Below are 20,632 nucleotides of genomic sequence, written 5' to 3'. Positions count from 1 at the left end.
TTGCTGGCTTGAGCAAGGGGTTACTCAGTGTGCTGTAGCCCCACAGTCAAAGCACATATGAGAAAGCAATCAAAGAACTAAGGTGTCGCAATGAAAATCTGATGATTGATGCTTCTCATCTCTCCGTCCCTGTCTATTCCTCTCTGACTCTCTCTCTCAGTCCCTGTAAAAAACAAAAAACAAACCATTTACTGTACGGCTCATTGCTGGCACTGCGACATCAGTATGTGGCTTTTGAATATTACTTCATACACCTCAATTTCAAACTTCAAATTTCCCAAGCTGGCCTGAAACAAAGGCGACCCTGGCTACAAATTTATATTTTGACTCTCACACTTAAGTCTCATCTCACTGGATGAGACGCAGGCACTTTCTCACGAGCCCTTTACCATCCAAGTTTAGTGGTCTAGCTCCTTTTTCCTGCTTTCCGGTCGCGTTCTTTGCCGTACGGACAACTGAAAAATTTTCAAGATGGCCGCGCTTACTGGACCATTTCTAACGATTTTTTGTCGCTGAGGTCGACGTAGCCCTCGCCATGTTTGCCTTCTGTAACGGGAGCCTCGACAAAATATATGCAGTTTTTGTGCAGTGTTGTTCGCAACCTGTCCAGCTTCTCCGCGTACGGGCTGAAGTGTCAGGTGAGGGACAGCACTTTCACTGTCGTGAGTCACAGCGGTTAGTGGCGTGGAGCAAAAATAGCTACTTCCGTTCTGTACGACAAATATTCAAAGATGGCCGCCCCCAGAGAGCAGTAGCGCGGAGGGAGCGGATACGTTGCCTTCTGAGAACCCGGAAGTTCAGTTGTCAGTGTTGCGTAGAAATAGCTCCGTCCTTCTTCCGCTGTCGTAGGCGGGTTCCCTTGGCTACGCTTAAGGGATGCGATGAAAGAATTCCCTCACGTTGAATGTGGCTGTTAGGAGATCGCAGTGGGATCAGGAGAAACACCAGGTCAGTGTGGGAGTCTCTCCGTGGAATAGGTTACAGGAGAGAGAGGATCTGTGGGCGTTCGGGTAGGGAGGAGCTGGTAGAGTCCGTGGGGAGAGCTGGTGGTCCGGGACTCTGGGTCTGAACTTGCGGTGCCTTGGATGTTCAGGTTGGGAGATCTCTGGGGGCCAGGCCTTAAAGGTCTATCGAAATCGAGGACTGAGAGTCCTCAGGTCAGAGTTTGGGGTCTTTGCAGGTCACTGATTGAGAACCGGAGCGAACGTGGTATTTCTCAATGAATATGGTGTCTGGATTCGGTATGGGTCTCGGTGACAGAGGAGCAGGCGTGAGACTGACCTGATGAACGGTACAGTCTTCTTCAGGCCTTCAAAGTCTGTTTGCAAATCTCCTTAGGCCCGCACATCACCGTTTCTTTTCCTCTCTACAGATGGGAAGTTTAGGGAGATCAAGGACTAAGCTAATCTAAACTGGTAAACTTGATATTAAAGATGAAGTTTCTTTCTTACTGCAAACATTTGGATATTTCAGATTCTTTCTAAAAGCAAAGTCTGAACCAATAAAAATAACATTTTCTAGGTCCCAAATTATGTTTTCCAAAGATAACTCTTATTCATGTGTTAGTATATTGCCATTTTTGTGGTTTTTTCTGCAAGTTTTTATAATTCACATAAACTGGAAACACTGGTGTAATTTGATTTTTTGAGTTTTCATGCTGTATTGGCCTTATTTTTCTACCTTCTTTTTCTTGTTCATGCTACTTTCACTTCCCAGAAGGCATTACCTGCCTCACATTCAGACTCATATTTTAAAGCCCCACGGTATAAAGGCTTTGGGAGCACCAAATAAAGAGACAGCAATATTGGCTTTGAATTAAGGTAGGTGCACAGCAGCAGTGACAGCATCTGGGCCTTCAAGGGAATGTATCATCCAAAATGAACTTGTTTTTACCCCCACAGGTCCTGTATTCCCAAGAGCTGGAGAAATCAAGTAAAGGACATGTAGGAGGTGCCTGGAGTTGCATCTGGTCATTTCATGGAACATCTTTGACCTGAGACAGATTCCTGAACAGAAATTTAGGGCAGATTCACAAGTGACTGTAACACTATTCTTGTCAATGGGCATTTCTCAAAACAGAAGAAAATGACAAAAGCCCAGGTGACTTATTTTATTTTTGTGACAGAGACAGAGAGAGGGACGGATAGGGACAGACAGACAGGAAGGGAGAAAGATGAGAAGCATCAATTCTTTGTTGCGGCACCTTAGTTGTTCATTGATTGCTTTCTCTTATGTGCCTTGACCGGGGGGCTACAGCAGACCGAGTGACCCCTTGCTCAAGCCAGCGACCTTGGGTTCAAGCTGGTGAGCTGTGCTCAAACCAGATGAACCCGCGCTGAAATCAGTGACCTTGGGGTTTCGAACCTGCGTCCCCTGCGTCTCAGTCCGATGCTCTATCCACTGCACCACCACCTGGTCAGGCGACTTTTGGTTTGTTTTATTCTTAACTTGATTCTCTCATGGTTTTGTAGAGGCCTGAAAAAAATCAGTTCAATATTATAAAAAAGCATAAGTTGGGAAAAATGGGCTCTGGGGAGAAATGTTTAGACCGTATCTTCAAAATCAGGACAGAATGGGACCAGGAATATATTGCTCCTAGAGTTCGTATTATATGACCAGTGTTGGAATATATAATGTATGACTTCAGGACCATGTTTGTTACATAAACTATCAACTTGTATCTGCTATTTCTGACAGCCATTGGCAACCAGGGACTCATGAGTACATGATGATATGCACTGACTGAAACAGAAAGCAGATCAGCTCTTCAGGAGATGTCAGCATTTTGTGGCACTGAAGTCTTGGCAAATTTCTCTGATGGTTTCTTTCTAGAGTTGGAATGGTGGACTGTGTTCTGAGTAGCATTCTTCTAAAAGATGTCTAAGCATGTTGTGTATGGCTGCTTCTTGCATGATTATTCCGAGTCTCCTCTGGGACTAGACTAAGGAGCATTCAGTGGACACAGTTTTTCAGGAGGCCCCAGCTTGGTGATGAAGGAAGTGTGGAGGGCTGGGTATGGAGGAAGGGATAGGAAGGGGTGTGGTGCTTCAGCCCCTCTCCAGGGGCCACTCCTCCCCTTGTTCACTGACCTAAACTCTGCAAACGCAAACTTTTGGGATTTTTATGAAGGCTTCCTCATGTATGCATGATTGAGCATTAGTTCCATTTTCAGCACTTCCCTCTACTCAATAGAATAGGGACTGAGTCTGAAAATTCAAAGGTTGTTTGTTTTTTTTTAAAGGTTTTCTTTATTCATTTTAGAGAGGGGAGAGAGAGAGAGGAAAGGGGTGGGGGAGGATCAGGAAACATCAACTGCCATATGTGCCTTGACCAGGTAAGCCCAGGGTTTTGAACTGGTGACCTCAGGATTCCAGGTCAGCTTTTTATCCACTGCGCCACCATAGTCCAGGCATGAAAATTCCAAGCTTCTGATCATGGTCTACTCTTTTTGGTGACCAGCTCCCACCCAGGTGTCCACTCAAAGTTACCTCATTAGAACAAAGACACTCGTACTGTTCTTATCACTTAGGAATTTAAAACGGTTTTGGGAGCCCTGTGTCAGGAACCACGGACAGAGGCCAATATATATATTTTCTATTATCTCATGCCTTCCATTTCAATAAATAAACACCATATTGAACAGGACTGTGTTATTTCAGGAATTGCTGACACTAGAGGATGTGGCTGTGGACTTCACCCGAGAGGAGTGGCAGCTCCTGGACCCCGATCAGAAGGACCTGTACCGGGACGTGATGTTGGAGATCTACAGCCACCTGGTGTCAGTGGGTGAGGACAGCTCCCCTGTGTCACTCAGGGTCCCCAATCAGTGCCTTTCTCATCTTCTGAAAGCTCTCGACTATGTGTGGTGCTCTGAAATGGTAGAGTCTTAGTCCCTTCCCTGGCCTGACATGAAAAGGTATAATCATATCTTAGAGGAAACTCTTTAATTGTAAACATGAAAATTGTGCAGTCCCTAAAATGTAGAATTCTCACAGCATCACAGATCTCCAGTGCAATCTGATAGGCCTAAGTCTCCTGTCATTTCCCATGAGCAGGATATCAAGCTAGCAAACCAGATGTGCTCTTCAGATTGGAACAGGGAGAACCACCGTGGACATCAGAAGATGAAATCCACAGTCAGCCTGACCAAGTGGTGGCGCAGTGGATAGAGCATCCGACTGGGATGCAGAGGACCCAGGTTTGAGACCCCGAGGTTGCCAGCTTGAGCGCAGGCTCGTGGCTTGAGCAAAAAGCTCACCAGCTGGACCCAAGGTCGCTGGCTGAAGCAAGGGGTTACTCGGTCCGCTGAAGGCCTGCGGTCAAGGCACATATGAGAAAGCAATCAATGAACTAAGGCATCGCAACGAAAAACTGATGATTGATGCTTCTCATCTCTCTCCGTTCCTGTCTGTCTATCCCTGTCTATCCCTCTTTCTAACTCTCTCTCTGTCCCTGTTAAAAAAAAAAAAAAAAAAAAAAAAAGAGAAATCCATAGTCAGACCCTTCCAGATGAACAAGAGGGGAAGCCTGTGGAAATCCCTTTCCAGTCATTGGGAGAAGACGTTCCAGGAATCAGGGTGTCTGAGGAGATAGAAACAGGTATTCTGTGTCCCTGTTCCCATACAGGAGCTCTTTTTCTTTGTAGGAATTTAGAGGAAAATTTACCCTGTTATCACTTGGAACTTCTCCCTCTTTATTTCTTGTTACATGATATCTTTTTTCTCCCTAAAATTACTATTTTTTTCTTTTTGTGGGTATGATACATTTATTAAAGCTGGGGACAGTGAGGCAAGGAAGGGCTTAGAAGCAGCAACAAGAGAGAGCTTAGGTGGGGCTGCTTTGCTCACTGCAAGTCAGAGAAAAGGGGCCTTGGAGACAGGTGCATGGGGTGAGCCTGGGACGAGCTGCTGCTGCCCACTGCTCCCTGGTTGCAAGTCTCATGAGGACCCTTAGAGTTTAGGAGATGCTTGCCTGTGGGGGAAGAGAGGTGGGCATGCTTCCGGGAGAGAGAAAGCTCCCCCATGATTTTTCTTGCTTGGATTTTCAAATCTTCTGATTCTTCGTCACTTGTCCGAGTATGAATTTGTGCTCCTTTTACCTCTTCTCACAAAATTGGTCCTTCCATGTCTCTCTTCTAAGAGAAAACTTTTCAATTCTTCCTTGCCTTCTGACTAATGCACCTTCTTGCCCTATTGGGAATTACTTCCCTTCATAACATCCAACTTGACCCCATGGTAACCTGGTATTTTAATGTGGATTAATCTGCTTCCCTAACTTTTTTCCTCCACTCTTAGCTCCTTCAAAGAATCTGTTTCTATTCCTTGTTCTCATAGGCCTAAATCCTACCTTTATTACAGTGTGTAAAGTTCATTTTCTCTGTGGAGACTTTTCTATATTTCCATAACACTGTCTAATCTATATGGTACTGCCATATATATTCTGTCTCCGTGGCAACTCATTATGAGTTCATACTTTTTTTTTTTTTGTAAGAGAGAGACAGACAGGAAGGGAGAGAGATGAGAAGCATCAACTCATAGTTGTGGCATCTTAGTTGTTCATTGACTGCTTTCTCATATGTGCCTTGACCAGGGACTACAGCTGAGTCAATGACCCCTTGCTCAAGCCAGCGACCTTGGGCACAAGTCAGTTACTTTGGTCTTCAAGCTAGTGACCTTTGGGCTCAAACCAACAACCACGGGGTCATGTCTATGATCCCACACTCAAGCCAGTGACCCTACACTCAAACTGGTGAGCCTGTACTCAAGCCAGTGAGCTCGGGGTTTGAACCTGGGTCCCACTGTGCCACCGCTTGGTCAGGCTAAATTTTTATTTATTGATATTACCAAGAGAGGAAAGGAGAGAGTGAGCAAGTGACAGAGAAAGAGAGAGAGAGAGAGAGAGAGAAAGAGAGAGAGAGAGAGAGAGGAACATAGATCTGTTCCTGTATGTGCCCTGATTGGGGATTGAACTGGCAACTTCTGCACTTCAAGACAATGCTCTAGCCAACAAAGCCATCTGGCTAGCACTTTAAAAAAAAAAATTTAAAGATTTTATTTATTGATCTTTACACAGAGAGGAAGGGGTGGGGAGCAAGAAGTATCAACTCGTAGTTCCTTCACTTTAGTTGTTCATTGATTACTTATTGTATATGCCTTGACTAGGCAAGCCTAGCGCCTCAAACCAGCAACCTCAGCCTTCCAGGTCAATGCTTTATCCACTGTACCACCACAAGCCAGACATGAGTTCATACTTTTTTAAAAATTTACTTATTGATTTTAGAGAGGAAGAGTGAGAGAAAAAAAACATTGATTTGTTGTTCTACTTATTTATGCATTCATTGGTTGATTCTTGTATGTGCTCTGACCAGGTTCGAACCTGCAACCTTGGTGTATTGGGATGCTCTAACCAACTGAGCTACCCCAGGGCCTGCCATGAGTCTTGGTCCAGAAGAAAAGTGTTCCTTTAGGACCCCTTAACAGTTGCTAGCAGAGACATAACTGTAGAATTGAGAAAGGTACCATTGGCAAGATGAGAGATTAGTATACCAGGGACAGCATGGTGAAGAAGGTGACAGTTCCCATATCTGGTGCTATAGCAGAACTGCTTCTAGAGGAGACTGTGGGTCCAACTACCATGTTGTGAAAGTTCATCATGCCCCTTTCTGTGGGAACATGAGAATGTGTCACAGATACATATAAGATCAGAATGTTGATGGAAAACTGAGATTGGTGTTTTGGGAAAGTTAGTCTGATAATGGCCTACATCAGGGGTTGGGAACCTATGGCTTGTGAGCCAGATGTGGCTCTTTTGATGGCTGCATCTGGTTCGCAGACAAATCTTTAATAAAAAAAAATGTTAAAAATATAAAACATTCTCATGTATTACAATCCATTCATTTCCTACCGCTCATGTTCATGGTTGCGGGTGGCTGGAGCCAATCACAGCTGTCCTCCGGGACAATACCAAATTTTTATTGGATAATGCGTAACGTACACTGGTCGTTGTATGGCTCTCACAGAATTACATTTTAAAATATCTGGCGTCATGGCTCTCTCAGCCAAAAAGGTTCCCGACCTTTGGCCTACATAATGCAGAGTGGTATATTTTATCATGTTTAGATGAGCACCCAAGATTCTGTTAGAATTTTATTTTTGTTATTTTTTATTATTTTTAATTGATTTTTAGAGAGAGAGAAACATTGACTTGTTCCACTTATTCATGCCATCTTTGGTTGTCTCTTGTATGTACCCTGATTGGGGATTAACACGCAACCCTGGAACCTCAGTATCTCAGGATGATACTCTAGCCAACTGAGCTCCCCGGCCAGGGCCTATTTTTTATTTTTTTAAAATGTTTATTTTATTGATTTTAGAGAGAGAAAGGAAGAGAGTAAGAGAGAACAGACACATTGATCTGTACCTTTATGTGCTCTAACTGGGATTGAACCAACAATCTCTGTGTTTCGGAATGATGCTCTAACCAACCAACCTATCCAGCCAGGGCCTATTTTTCATTTTTTTTAAAGAAATTATTGATTTTAGGGAGGAAGGTGGGGGTAAAAAGATTGAGAGAGCTGGGGAAGGTGAAAATGTTGCAGAGAGGGATGGTGGTACCAGTTGTAAAACAGTGTACACTTACAAATGGTTAAAATGGTCTATTTTATTTTATAAATATTTAACTGCAATTTTAAAAAGTTTTCAAAAAGATTAGGCACATTGATACTTGGAACTCTTTTACGTTAATATATGTTTTCTACTAAAGTGCTAGCCTATCCCAAGGATTTTCTTTTTTAAGTGAGAGAAGGGAAGATAGACAGACTTCTGCATGTGCCCCAACTGGGATCCACCCGGCAACCCCCGTCTGGGGCCAATGTTTGAATCAGCCAAGCTATCCTTAGCGCCCAGGGCTGATGCTCCAACCAATCGAGTCACTGGCTGCAAGAGGGGAAGAGAGAGAGAAGCGGGAGAGGAAGGGGAAGAGAAGCAGATGGTTGCTTCTCATGTGTACCCTGACCAGGGATCAAATCTGGGATGTCTGCATGCCAGACCTACACTTTATCCACTGAGCCAACTGGTCAGGGCCCCAAGGTATTTTTGAAGCAACTGTATTCCATATGATGCTCACGAGAGTATTCACTGTTCTCTCCTTTCCTAGAAATTGAGGAAGTTGATGATTATCTGCAGTGGCGCTTGCAAAACCAAAATACGCTGAAGGTGATGGAACAGCGTTATGAACAGAATGCATTTGGAAATATTGTTCTTCAGAGCAAAACTCGTTTACCTATAAGGCCAAATCATATGTTTGATTTCCATGGAAAAACTCTGAAATCATATTTTGATTTAATCAACCAGAGGAGAAGCTGTAACATAAAGGAGCCCGCTGAGTTTAATGGAAATGGAAAGTCCTTTCTTTGTGCAAACCATGAGCTAACTCCTACTGAAATTAAATTCCATGAAAATGGAAAACCCACAAGGACTAAGTCACAATTCCTTAAACTTCAGCAAACGCACAAAATAGAGAAGGCCTATGAATGTACTGAATGTGGGAAAGCCTTCCTCAAGAAGCCTCAGCTCATGGAACATAAGAGAATTCATACAGGAAAGAAACCCCATGGATGCAGTATATGTGGGAAAACTTTCTCCAAAAAGTTCAAGCTCACTGAACATCAGCGAACTCACAGTGGAGAGAAACCTCATGCATGCAGTGAGTGTGGAAAAGCCTTTCTCAGGAAATTTCAGCTGACTGAACATCAGAAGAGTCACACAGGAAGCAAACCCCATGTGTGCAATATATGTGGGAAAGCGTTCTCCAGAAAGTTGAGGCTAACTGAACACCAGAGGGTACACACAGGAGAGAAACCTTATGCGTGTACTGAATGTGGGAAAGCCTTCTGCAGGAAGGAAGAGCTCAATACACATCAGAGAATTGAAAGAGGAGAAAAACCCCATGGATGCAGTGAATGTGGGAAAGGTTTCTTCAGAAAGTCACAGCTCATTCTACATCAGAAAATTCACACAGGAGAGAAATCTTACACATGCAGTGACTGTGGCAAAGGCTTCATTCAGAAGGGCAATCTCATTATACATCAGCGGATTCACACAGGAGAGAAACCCTATGGCTGCACTGAATGTGGGAAGGCCTTCAGCCAGAAGGCCTGTCTTATAGCACATCAGCGGTTTCATACAGGAAAGACTCCCTTTGTATGTACCAAATGCGGAAAATCCTGTTCACAGAAATCAGGACTCATTAAACACCAGAGAATTCACACGAGAGAAAAACCCTACACGTGCAGTGACTGTGGCAAAGCCTTCACTACAAAGACAATGCTCAGTGTCCATCAGAGAGCTCATACAGGGGAGCGACCCTATGGATGCGATGAGTGTGGGAAAGCTTTTTCCCACATGTCATGTCTAGTGAAACATAAGACGACGCACACAAGAGAGAAACATGTAGATTCAGTAGAAGTGGAATGTCCTCCCACAAGTGTTCGCAGTTTATTAGATACTGGTGAACTCCTGCAGAGGTAAAGCCCTGTTCATACGGTGTCTGTGCAGATAGATGCCTTCTGTGATCCCTCAGACGGCATTAAACATCAGTGGGGTCCTAGTAGAGAGGAATGTAGTCACTGGGACAGCCCGTTACCAGACATGCAGTCTCAGCAGTCAACAGAGAGTTCATACAGGAGAGAAACGTTATGAAACAAGTGAATTTTTTTAAGCCTTCAATGGTCAATCATCTTTTATGCCACAAAAAACACACAGGAAAAAATAATGAGCTCATAGTAGATAGAAATGTGATAAAAGTGAATGTCCTTGCCCTCAGTAGGAGTCAGTATGTACTGGAGAGAGTCTGTTGGGAGCAGTGAATGTGGCAGGGTTTTCAGTGGTACATTCTGCTTCATCTGTTAACAGTTGAAATCATAAAGATACTAAATACTGAGGCTCTGGTTGAGTAGTTTAGTTGGTTAGAGCATCGTCCTGATACACCAAGGTGCGGGCACATAAAATAAAAATACTAATGAAATACTGTGAACACTCTAAATGTTGAATACCTTTTACAAAACATTAAAGTTTTTGTGAATCAAAGAAGGCTTGTAAAAATGAAAAATGTTTGAGAGCTTTTTGTACCATTTCCAAGTTCATTATACATCATATAATACACCTGATAAACATTTTTGGACAGGCTACCTCGAACCATATTCTTAGTGACTATGTTAACGATTCCATAATTTAAAGGAAATAGTCTCCACCCCAAAGCACTGCTTAAGGTTATCGGTTGTTGTGAGTCGGGGGCGCAGAGAGAGAGATCAGCAGACAGAATCATCAAGGACTAGCAAAGGACCACCGCTCACTCAGGCAAATGGCCCCGAGTTCACGCTGTGTCCTAATTTTATTCACAAGACTTCAAAAAGCTTGTTTACTGAGAAATTGGCATAACATCAAGTGTAACTTTTACTTAAAGATACATGGAGTGCACCTGCAAGATAGCTTAGTAACAACATAATATCAGAAGGCATTAATTGCTATTGCTTCTATGGATCCCATAACATTCCTCTTCTTATCTTAAGGGATAACCTTGGAAAGTACAGAAATCTTATGAGAATGTTTTACTGAGAAAAGCCCAGTAACTGCCTTCAGTCACATAGACCTGTTTCAGTGACCCGCCTTCAAGTCACAGAACAATTCTCTTGGCAAAACATTCTTTTCTTGTTGGCTGTGTTCCCATCCAAGGCCATGCAATGGGTTATTCCACTACAGTTATCACATACTCACTTTTCCATTTGTGGAGTCTTTAAAAAAAGGTTTTCAATACCCACCCAATATATGATGATTAGCTATTGTATTTTTTGGCTTTATTCAAATATTTCAGACAACTGAAGTACTTCAGAAAATAAACTATTAAATTCATAAATGTAACTTAATGCCCACAGATGAGTTCAACATTAATTTATAAATAAAGCCAAACATCAGGTCACTGAATGTGGAAAATCCTGTCCCACACTGGTACATGTTACAATGATACCTCTAACTCATCCGCCAGGAAATCCACGCTTTTCTCTTAATAAAAGCTTTTATTATCTTTTGTTCTCTTTGTACTTGAGTTTGTATACTTTCTTTTACCTTGTTAGCAAGTTCACTGATCTTTTGCACACAACAATAGTTTAAAATACTGTTCATACTTTTTTGGTCGTTTGTTCTCCCATGTTTTGTTTTGGATAGTTTTTTCCAAATTTTTTATTTTATTTTTTTGTTGATTTTAGAGAGAGGAAGGGATAGAGCAAGAGAAAGGCAGGAACATCGATCTGTTCCTGTATGTGTCCTGACTGGGGATCAAACCCGGCAACTCCTGCTTCAGGACGATGCTCTAACCAACCGAGCTATCTGGTCAGGGCTTATTTTGGATACTTTCTAATGCTCTGTCTTCAAATTCACTGATCTTTTTCCTGCAATGTCTAATCTGCCATTAATTGTATCCAGTGTATCTGTTTTATTGGGATTTTTTACATACACTTAAAAAAATGTTTTTTAATTCACTCTTTTCCATTTTTATTTTAGATTTTATTCATTTTTAGAGAGAGAGAGGGAGAGAAAAGGGGGGGCAGAGCAAGTAGCATCAACTCCCATATGTGCCTTGACCAGGCAAGCCCAGGGCCTTGAACTGGCAACCTCTGCACTCCAGGTTGACACTTTATCCACTGCGCCATCACAGGTCAGGCGTATCCAGTGTGTTTTTATCTCAGAAATTGTGTGCCCTGGCTGGAGAGCCTAGTTAGTTAGAGTATCATCCTGATACACAAAGGTTGCTGGTTTGATTCTGGTCAGGGCACATACAGGAACAGATTGATGTTTCTGTCTCCCTTTCTATCTCTCTAAAAATCAATAAATACATTTTAAAAAATTATAAAGAAAATTATAGTTTTTATCTCTAGAAATTTGACTTGTGCCTTTTTATTCTTTTTATCTTTCATGTCACTATCATAGTCTACTTTTAAACTACTTGTGATTTAATATTTAAAGTGGTTTTCTGGTAGGCAGCATAGAGTTGGACGTTGGTTTTTTAATCTAGTTGACAGTATCTGTTTCTTTTATTGTATTTAGTTCATTTATATTTAATGTAAGAATTAACATGATTAGGCTTAAATTAATAATATGTAATATCCTATTTATGCCATCTGTTCTTTGCTCCCCTTTTATTCTCCCTTTGGAGGAACTGAATATGTTTAATTATCTCTTTTTTTTTTTTTTTTAATTCAGTGAGAGGCAGGGAGGCATTGAGACAGACTCCCACATGTGCCCCAACAGGGATCAACCCGGCATGCCCACTAGGGGGCGATGCTCTGCCCATCTGGGGTGTTGCTCTGAACCTAACTCTTTTTAGTGCCTGAGGTAGAGGCCATGGAACCATCCTCAGCTCCCATGGCCAACTTGCTCCACTCCTGCCATGGCTGCAAGAGGGAAAGAGAGAGAGACAGAAAAACGAAAGGGGGAGAGTTGGAGAAGCAGATATGCACTTCACCTGTGTGCTCTGACCAGGAATTGAACCTGGCACTTCCATATGCTATGCTCTACCACTGAGTCAACTGGCCAGAGCTATTTATCTCCTTTTAAGGAGCTCCTCTGATTTTATAGCATGTATCATTAGCTTATCAGCCTAAGTTCAAGTGTTAGTATACCTCTTCATGTAAAGTAACAGACTCTTATAATAGTATACTTCCATCTTTTGTAGCAAGATCAGCTTCAGTGAAGAGACTGTTTTCTGGATGCTCCTGGGATACATATTTAAGGATTGGGGAAGCTGATTTTATATGATAAATCCACTTTAGCATACCTAACTTCATATATATACTTTGGATACTTTGCAGAATATGAAGGAATTTCTGACATTGAAACTTTAGTGGAGGCCACTCTGAGTCAGTTTTACTCCACCTACCAACCAAACTGTTAGAAGCACTCTAATTGAGCTCACATGTTAAAGCCAGAATCAATTCATGGTAAACCCATATTAAATTTCCTTGATCCAAAATTATATTCTACCATGATTCTGCAAATATTTCCCAGATTTCTATTCAACACATAAGCAATATATAGAGATAAATATCTACTTCACAACTATGTTGGGTTTATCCAAAGAAAGCAAAGTAGGTTAAAATGTGTTTAATTTTCTAAAGCAATGTAATTTACCACTATATCTGGCTGCAATAACAAATATCACAGAGCGAATAGTTTAACAGATTTTCTTACAGTTCTAAAGGCCAAAAGTCCAAGATTAAGGTTCCAGCAGATTTGGTTCCTGGTGATCCTCTTCTGGCTTGCGGACAGCTGGCTCCTTGCGGTGTCACATGGCCTTTCCTTCACTCGTCTGCACTGAGAAAGAGTTCTTTGGTGTCTCTTACAAGGACATTAAACTTGTTGGATCAAAGCCCCACCTTTATGACCTTATTTAACCTTAATTACTTCCTCAGGCGCCCCCTCTCCAAATATAGTCACACTGGGTATTAGGGCTTCAACACAAGCGTTTGTAGCAAACATTCAGTACATAACATTTCATTTCGTACTCCCCCCATTCATGTCTTTGTATTCAAAATACATGTATTCCATCCCATCAACCCCAAAGTCTTAACTCACTTCAGCATTAACTCTTAAGTCTATAGTTCAAAGTCTCATCTAAATATCATCTAAGTCAGATGAATGAGACATGAGGTACAACTTATCCTGAGGCGGAATTCCTCTCCAGGTGTGAACCTATGAAATCAGAGAAGTTGGGTGCTTCCAAAATACAATAATGGGACAGGGGTGTGAAAATAACTGGAAACTTTAACTGAAGTCGGAGTTGGGAGGGCCTTTGGGGGCAGTTAGCAAACCCTGTTACTCATTGTTAAGAGCGCCAAGCCCGAGACATACTTTCCATCTCCAACAGGAGGATGTTTCTAATTTACTAGGCCAGCAGGAAGATCTCCCTAGGCAACTACTCAGCCAATGAAAAGCAAGACATTTCCAATGCCCAGTGTCCAATAGACTCTTTGTTTTCAATACCCCTCTAACTGCTCCTCACCCTTTCCTTTATAGAACACATTCCTCTTCCTTGTCCCTCAGACTTGCTTATGGTCCTGCCCTAGCTTGCATGTCCAGAATTGTAATGTTTTTGCTCCCAAATAAACTTATTTTTCTGGAGGCTCTCCATTTGTTAAAGTTAACAGGGATAGGCCAGACATTCCCATTCCAAAAGAGAAATTGGAAGGAAGAAAAAGGGGTGATGGGTTCCTAGTGAATCCAAAACTTAGCAAAGCAGAGTCCATTAGATCTTAAGGCTTGAGAATCTTTGGTTCAATGCTCTGCCACCCAGGGATTTTAGGAAGAATGGTAACACTCCTGCAAGAATGAGGACATTAAACCAACAACTTCATGTGATATCTCCAATAGAAGGGTATTTTTGTCTGTGTGTGTGTGCATATATATAAATATATATATTTTCTACTCAGCATGCAGAACTGTTTGACACAAGTAGGAAGAAAACATCTGCTAGTTGAACATAGTGATCAATCCCGTTATTTTGAAGACACTCTCAGCCTGGCTGTAGAATTCTGAGGGTGGTTTTGTAGTGAGAACTCATCAGTTGGGCCACAATATTGAACAAAACCCCTTTCTCTTTCTCAAGTAAAAACAAATTTTAAATTTAATTTTCAATTACAGTTGGCATAGTTTCAGGTATACAAGAGTGATTATATGTTTATGTAGCTTGCAAAGTGATCACTCTGCTAAGTCTACTACAGATCTGACACCATACAGTGATTACAATATTATCGACCATATTACTAAGGTGACCAACTTTTTTACAATGAAAAGGAGGACAAAAATAAGTTGAAGAAAACAGTATCATAACTAAAATAAACATTTTATTCATTGCAACAATAATACACTATGACAGTGGTCGGGAACCTATGGCTCGCGAGCCAGATGTGGCTCTTTTGATGGTTGCATCTGGCTTGCAGACAAATCTTTAATTAAAAAAAATAATAACGTTAAAAATATAAAATTCTCATGTATTACAATCCATTCATTTCCTACCGCTCATGTTCATGGTTGTGGGTGGCTGGAGCCAATCACAGCTGTCCTCTGGGACAACACCAAATTTTTATTGGATAATGCCTAACGTACACGGGTCGTTGTATAGCTCTTACGGAAGTACATTTTAAAATATGTGGCATTCATGGCTCTCTCAGCCAAAAAGTTTCCTGACTCTTGCACTATAATATGATAAATGCATAATAAAAACATTTGTAATATTTTATATCGTTATTATGCTTACATGCCTATTAATTTTTAATAATTGTAAAAAAAAGTCCTCATTTAGATACAAATACATCACATCACACGCAATGGATTGACTGCATCGATCGAATATGGACATTCACAGATAGTCTTCCAATATCAAAAAGGAGGTCATGTAGGAGGACACTTTTCGAGGGAGGACGGAACTTACAAAAGAAGGACTGTCCTTCCTAATGGAGGACGATTGGTCACCTTAATATTACCTATGCTGTACTTTACATCCCAGTAACCATTTTTATAATTGACATTCTGTACTTCCTAATCCCAGTCACAAAAATGAGGAACACATCACAGAATTTATGTGTCATCCTGCGCAGGGGCCGCTACTCTCCGCTATATGGGTCCAATTTGTGTACATGTGCTGCCCGGAGGGAGCACTCTCAGAGCTTTGGCTTCACCCCCATCCCAAGGGAGAGCCAAGCCTCTCTGTTAGCACACCCCTTTTGCTAACAAACGTGTTCCCCGTTTTTCTCCACCCCAATCATAACGGGAACTTTATAAATCCTTTTTACCCACTCTCTGCTCAGTGCCATCTTCAGCGCGTCTCTAAACCCTAGAGACTGGCCTCAAATGCCGCTTCCTCCAGCAACCTCCACCCAGAATTCTCAGGATAACAGCCAGTTCCCTTCCAGCTGTTCAGGTTCTGCTCCGGTTCCCTTCTGTGGGACTTAATCGAAGATGACCGTGCCCACTGAACTTGTCTCTAGCCTTAGACCCAAAGGCCATAAGGCCCCCAAACATCTCTGCCCATCCTGAAGGGGAGATCTGGGCTGGCTTCAGGTTTTTCTTTCTCTTTTTCTTAAATTGATTTTTAGGAGGAAGGGGGTGGGGGGAGACGGACTTGTTGTTCCACTTATTTATGCATTCATTGGTGGACTCTGCCATGTGCCCTGACTGGGTATCCAACCCGCAACCCTTCGCCTATCTGGACAATGCTCCCACTAACTGAGTAGCCTGACCACGACTGGCTTGCGTTTCTGAAGAGCTAAGGAATTTGTGTCGTGGCCCTGGCCAGTGTTGCACAGCTGGGGCTCAGAGCTGCAAGTGGCTTGGAAATGGGGTGACAGGGGTGATTCTCAGTAGCTTCTCACCTTTGAGCTTTTCCGGGAAAGGCATGAAAAAGGATTGACTACTGTAGTAAAGCAGTCAGCTGGAACACGGACGCTCCGCCAAAAGGGAGCGACAAACTGACGTCATAGAGGGTCGGCGGGCCAGATTCCGAGACTCTGTAAGGACGCGAGGTGACCCTCCTCGGCCACCATCCTTCCAGCTTCTGAGGGTTCTGTTGTCATGGACACCGAGACGCAGTGTTCGGAGGAAAGGTTTCGCGATTTGTCTCCAGCGGGTCAGTGTCAGGTTCCGGGCGTGTTTCTGGGAGATTTTTTGTTTTTGTTCCGGAACTGGCAGAAGTCGGTGTTGGGCATCCTCGCGGGGGAGGGGAGGCGGGTCCCATGTTGAGGGTTCCCCGTGGAGGTGGAGTTCCTGGGGTTTCTTGTTGGGACGAACACTTGGCAAATCTTTGTTGGACAGTCGCGTTTGGGGTGTCCGTGTTTATGACTGAATTCAAGCCTCATGTTAGAGATGGGGTTTCTGGTCCTCTTGTGTCCCTGTTGACTGTACAGTACTTAGAAAATTTGTTTTCAGGTTCATTCCGACCCAAGTAAAGGCACCGCCACCCTCCTAAATACTGCTTCAGAAATTACGTTGTTAAAAATTATTTATTTTTAAAAAATTTAAAAATATATTGATTGATATTACAGAGAGAGGAAGGGAGAGAGAGGCAGAGAAACATTGATCTGTGCCTGTAGGTGCCCTGACAGGGGATCGAACATGCAACCTTTGCTTATGGTAGGACGCTCCAACCGAGCTATCTGGCCAGGACCTTGTTAAAATTTAGTGTATTTAATTTTTCATGTTGGGATCAGTCCTGTAGGTACCGATACAAATTTAACACATGTTTAATCTAACATCTTATAATCATTTCCATGTTACAGACTTTTTGGAAGTTTTCTTCTTTTTGAAACTTTATGTTTCAGAAAGTAAGTGCTCTAATTTTGGTAGAGCTGAGGACAGTGAGATACAAAACTTTCAGGCAGTTGATGGACTTCCTTTAACCCAAGTTACTTGTTTCTTTGACAAGCTGTGGTGTTTTTCCTTGTGTGTCTTGGATATAATTATTCCTAAATAGTTTTTTGTTGTTGTTGTAATTGTAAATGGTGTCTTTTATTCCCCGTATGACCTCACTCCCTCTTTTTTGCTTTTTCTAATTTTATGTAATGCACAGGAGCAAAACACATATTTTGTTACCTCATTCTAATCCTATTATTACTGACAGCTTTTAAGTTGATTCCTTTATGTTTTCTAGTTGAGTATTTTTGTCCTCTGCAAATCATTTTGGCCAGGTGGCAAGTGGATGGAGGTGGCAAGTGGATGGACTGTGGTGTAAGAAGCTGGATCTGCTTCTGACTTGGGTAGGTTAATCTCTGAGTCAAGGTTCTTCATTTTTTAATAAAAAAAAGCAAACACACAAAAATCTGTCATAATTCCTACCTCATAGAGTTGTTATGAAAATCAAATGAGGTACTGGCCAGTTGGCTCAGTGGTAGAGTGTATGCTGGCACATGGATGTCCTGGTATGATTCCGGATCAGGGTACACAGGAGAAGTGCCCATCTGCTTCTCCTCCCCCCCATACCCCCTCCCTCTCCCACATCCATGGCTCAATTAGTTCCAGGAGTAGGCTGCGGCGGAGAGGTTGGTTCTGTGGCCTTTACCTCAGTGAGGTGCTAAAAAAACCCAAAAATGGCTTGGTTGCTGAGCAATGGAGCCATACTCCAGATGGGCAGAGCATTGCCCTCTAGTGGGCTTGCTGGGTGGATCCCTTTCTGGGCACATGCAGGAGTCTATCTGTCTCTGCCTCCCCTCCTCTCACTAAAAAAAAAATAAAAATAAAAATGAACATATGTTCTTAAGTACAAAGTATAGTGTCTAGCACAAAGTATAGTCTGAATAATGGTAACTGCAGTTTATCAAGTTTTTATTACTCTTTCTTAAAGGCTTCAACCCCCCTTCCCATGCTTTGTTGAGATATAATTTACATATAACATTCTGTAAGTTTAAGGGGTTGTGTTTGTTTGATACACTTATATATTGCAAAATGATGACCATCATAGTGTTAGTTAACACCTGTATTATGTCACATAATTACCATTTTTTTGTAATGAGAATATTTAAGATCTACTCTCTTAGCACCTTTCTATTATATAATACAGTAATATTAACTATAATCACCATGCTATCCATTAGATTCTCAAAGTTGGGTTTTTTCCCTCTTTTTTTTTTTTTTTCCTGAAGCTGGAAACGGGGAGAGACAGACAGACTCCCGCATGCGCCCGACCGGGATCCACCTGGCACGCCCACCAGGGGCGACGCTCTGCCCACCAGGGGGCGATGCTCTGCCACTCCGGGGGTGGGGGGGTCGCTCTGCCTAGACCAGAGCCACTCTAGCGCCTGGGGCAGAGGCCAAGGAGCCATCCCCAGCGCCCGGGCCATCTTTGCTCCAATGGAGCCTTGGCTGCAGGAGGGGAAGAGAGAGACAGAGAGGAAGGAGGGGGTGTGTGTGTGTGGAGAAGCAAATGGGCACTTCTCCTATGTGCCCTGGCCGGGAATCAAACCCGGGTCCCCCGCACGCCAGGCCGACGCTCTACCGCTGAGCCAACCGGCCAGGGCCTTTCCTCTTTTTAAAGATTTTATTGCCTGGTCTGACCAGGCAGTGGCAGAGTGTATTTCCGATGGCTTTAGGCGACCCCTGTGTTATGGTCGTTCGACCCCCGCCGGGATCGCGACCCACAGGTTGAGAACCGCTGGTATAGAGCATAGGCCTGGGATGCTGAGGACCCAGATTTGAAACCCTGAGGTTGCAGGCTTGAGTGTGGGCTCACCAGCGAGAGCGCAGGTCGTGGTCTTGAGCGTGGGATCATAGACATGACCCAATGGTTGCTGGCTTGAGCCCAAGGTTGCTGGCTTGAGCAAGGGGTCACTGGTTGGGATGGAGCCCCCTGGTCAAGGCACATATGAGAAAGCAATTAATGAACAACTAAGGAGCCACAACAAAGAATTGATGCTCCTCATCTCTCCCTTCCCGTCTGTCTGTCCCTAACTGTCTCTTACTAAAAAGAAAGAAAGAAAAATACTTTATTGATTTTAAAGAGAGGGGAGAGGGAGAGAGAAGGGAGCAGGAGCTGGAAGCATCAACTTGTAGTAGTTGCTTCCTGTATGTGCCTTGACCAGCAAGCCCAGGTTCTGAACTGATGACCTCAGCATTCTAAGTTGCTGCTTTATGCACTGTACCACTAAAGGTCAGGCGTTTTGTCAAAGGTGTTTTACCTTTAAAATTATTTTCATTTAGCCTGACCAGGTGGTGGTGCAGTGGATAGAGTGTCAGACTGGGATGCGGAGGACCCAGGTTCAAGACCCTGAGGTCGCCAGCTTGAACGTGGGCTCATCTGGTTTGAGCAAAAGCTCACCAGCTTGGACCCAAGGTCGCTGGCTTGAGCAAGGGGTTACTTGGTCTGCTGTAGACCCACGGTCAAGGCACATATGAGAAAGCAATCAATGAACAACTAAAGTGCCATAACGAAAAACTGATGATTGATGCTTCTCATCTATCTCTCTGCGTTCCTGTCTGTCTGTCCCTATCTATCCCTCTCTCTGACTCTCGCTGTCTGTAAAAAATAAATAAATAAATTTATTTTCATTTATAATTTCTATGTTTAAATTTTTTCTGACTTATGTTGCTAGATTCGCAATATATTTATATACTTGTTCATAATTATTTCTGCTTTTAATGTGGGGCTAGATTCTGTTTGCAGTAGTATATTTAATATTTTTGCATTGAGAAATGAAAAGATGTCTTGAGTTTGTTTCAAAATAATCTAGTGGTGAAGGGGGTTGAGTGATGGTGTAGATAAAACAAAATTGGGTTTGAGTTGGTAATTATTGAAGTCACGTGATGGATATGTACAGTTTGATTATACTGTTCTTCATTTTTTTATACATGAGGTTTAATTATACTGTTTGTTTTTCCTTTGCTTAAACTATTTCATAATAAAACATTAAAAATTTTTGTTTCAGCACATGTAAGTGAAACTGACCTGTACTCTATTTTAAAAGTTTTTTCAAATATAACATTAAAAATAAAAAATAAAATATTATAGCACAGTAGATACCCCTACCTCATTGTAATCTTGCCCTTCCTCTCCAGAGGCAGGTATTATCCTAAAAACATCATATTAAATTTGCCTG

The 20,632-nt window shown here is 42.5% G+C and overlaps 1 protein-coding gene, 1 long non-coding RNA gene and 1 other non-coding gene across 3 annotated transcripts in view; 2 read left to right on the top strand and 1 right to left on the bottom strand.

Annotated features, from left to right (window-relative positions):
* The first annotated feature begins 858 nt into the window (after positions 1-858).
* LOC136332070 (zinc finger protein 613-like) lies at positions 859-11,798 on the top strand. Its single transcript, XM_066271331.1, has 4 exons — positions 859-948; positions 1,902-2,100; positions 3,660-3,786; positions 8,155-11,798. Exons 2-4 carry the CDS (start codon positions 2,086-2,088, stop codon positions 9,525-9,527), a joined length of 1,515 nt encoding a protein of 504 aa, XP_066127428.1. The 5' UTR covers positions 859-948; positions 1,902-2,085; the 3' UTR covers positions 9,528-11,798.
* A 3,803-nt stretch (positions 11,799-15,601) lies between these two features.
* On the bottom strand, positions 15,602-15,707 carry LOC136332754 (U6 spliceosomal RNA). Its single transcript, XR_010730904.1, has one exon. It is a non-coding gene; the product is annotated as a U6 spliceosomal RNA (small nuclear RNA).
* Positions 15,708-16,326: 619 nt separating this feature from the next.
* Positions 16,327-20,632, top strand: part of LOC136332082 (uncharacterized) — a 35,172-nt gene continuing 30,866 nt past the window's right edge. The window contains exon 1 of the long non-coding RNA XR_010730592.1: positions 16,327-16,674. This is a non-coding gene — a long non-coding RNA (uncharacterized lncRNA). The remainder of the gene's footprint in view (positions 16,675-20,632) is intronic.

Source organism: Saccopteryx bilineata, chromosome 3 (assembly GCF_036850765.1).
Source record: "Saccopteryx bilineata isolate mSacBil1 chromosome 3, mSacBil1_pri_phased_curated, whole genome shotgun sequence".
NCBI classification, from domain to species: domain Eukaryota; kingdom Metazoa; phylum Chordata; class Mammalia; order Chiroptera; family Emballonuridae; genus Saccopteryx; species Saccopteryx bilineata.
Note: the sequence above shows the minus strand (reverse complement) of the source record. Positions and strands in the feature narration are given on the sequence as shown.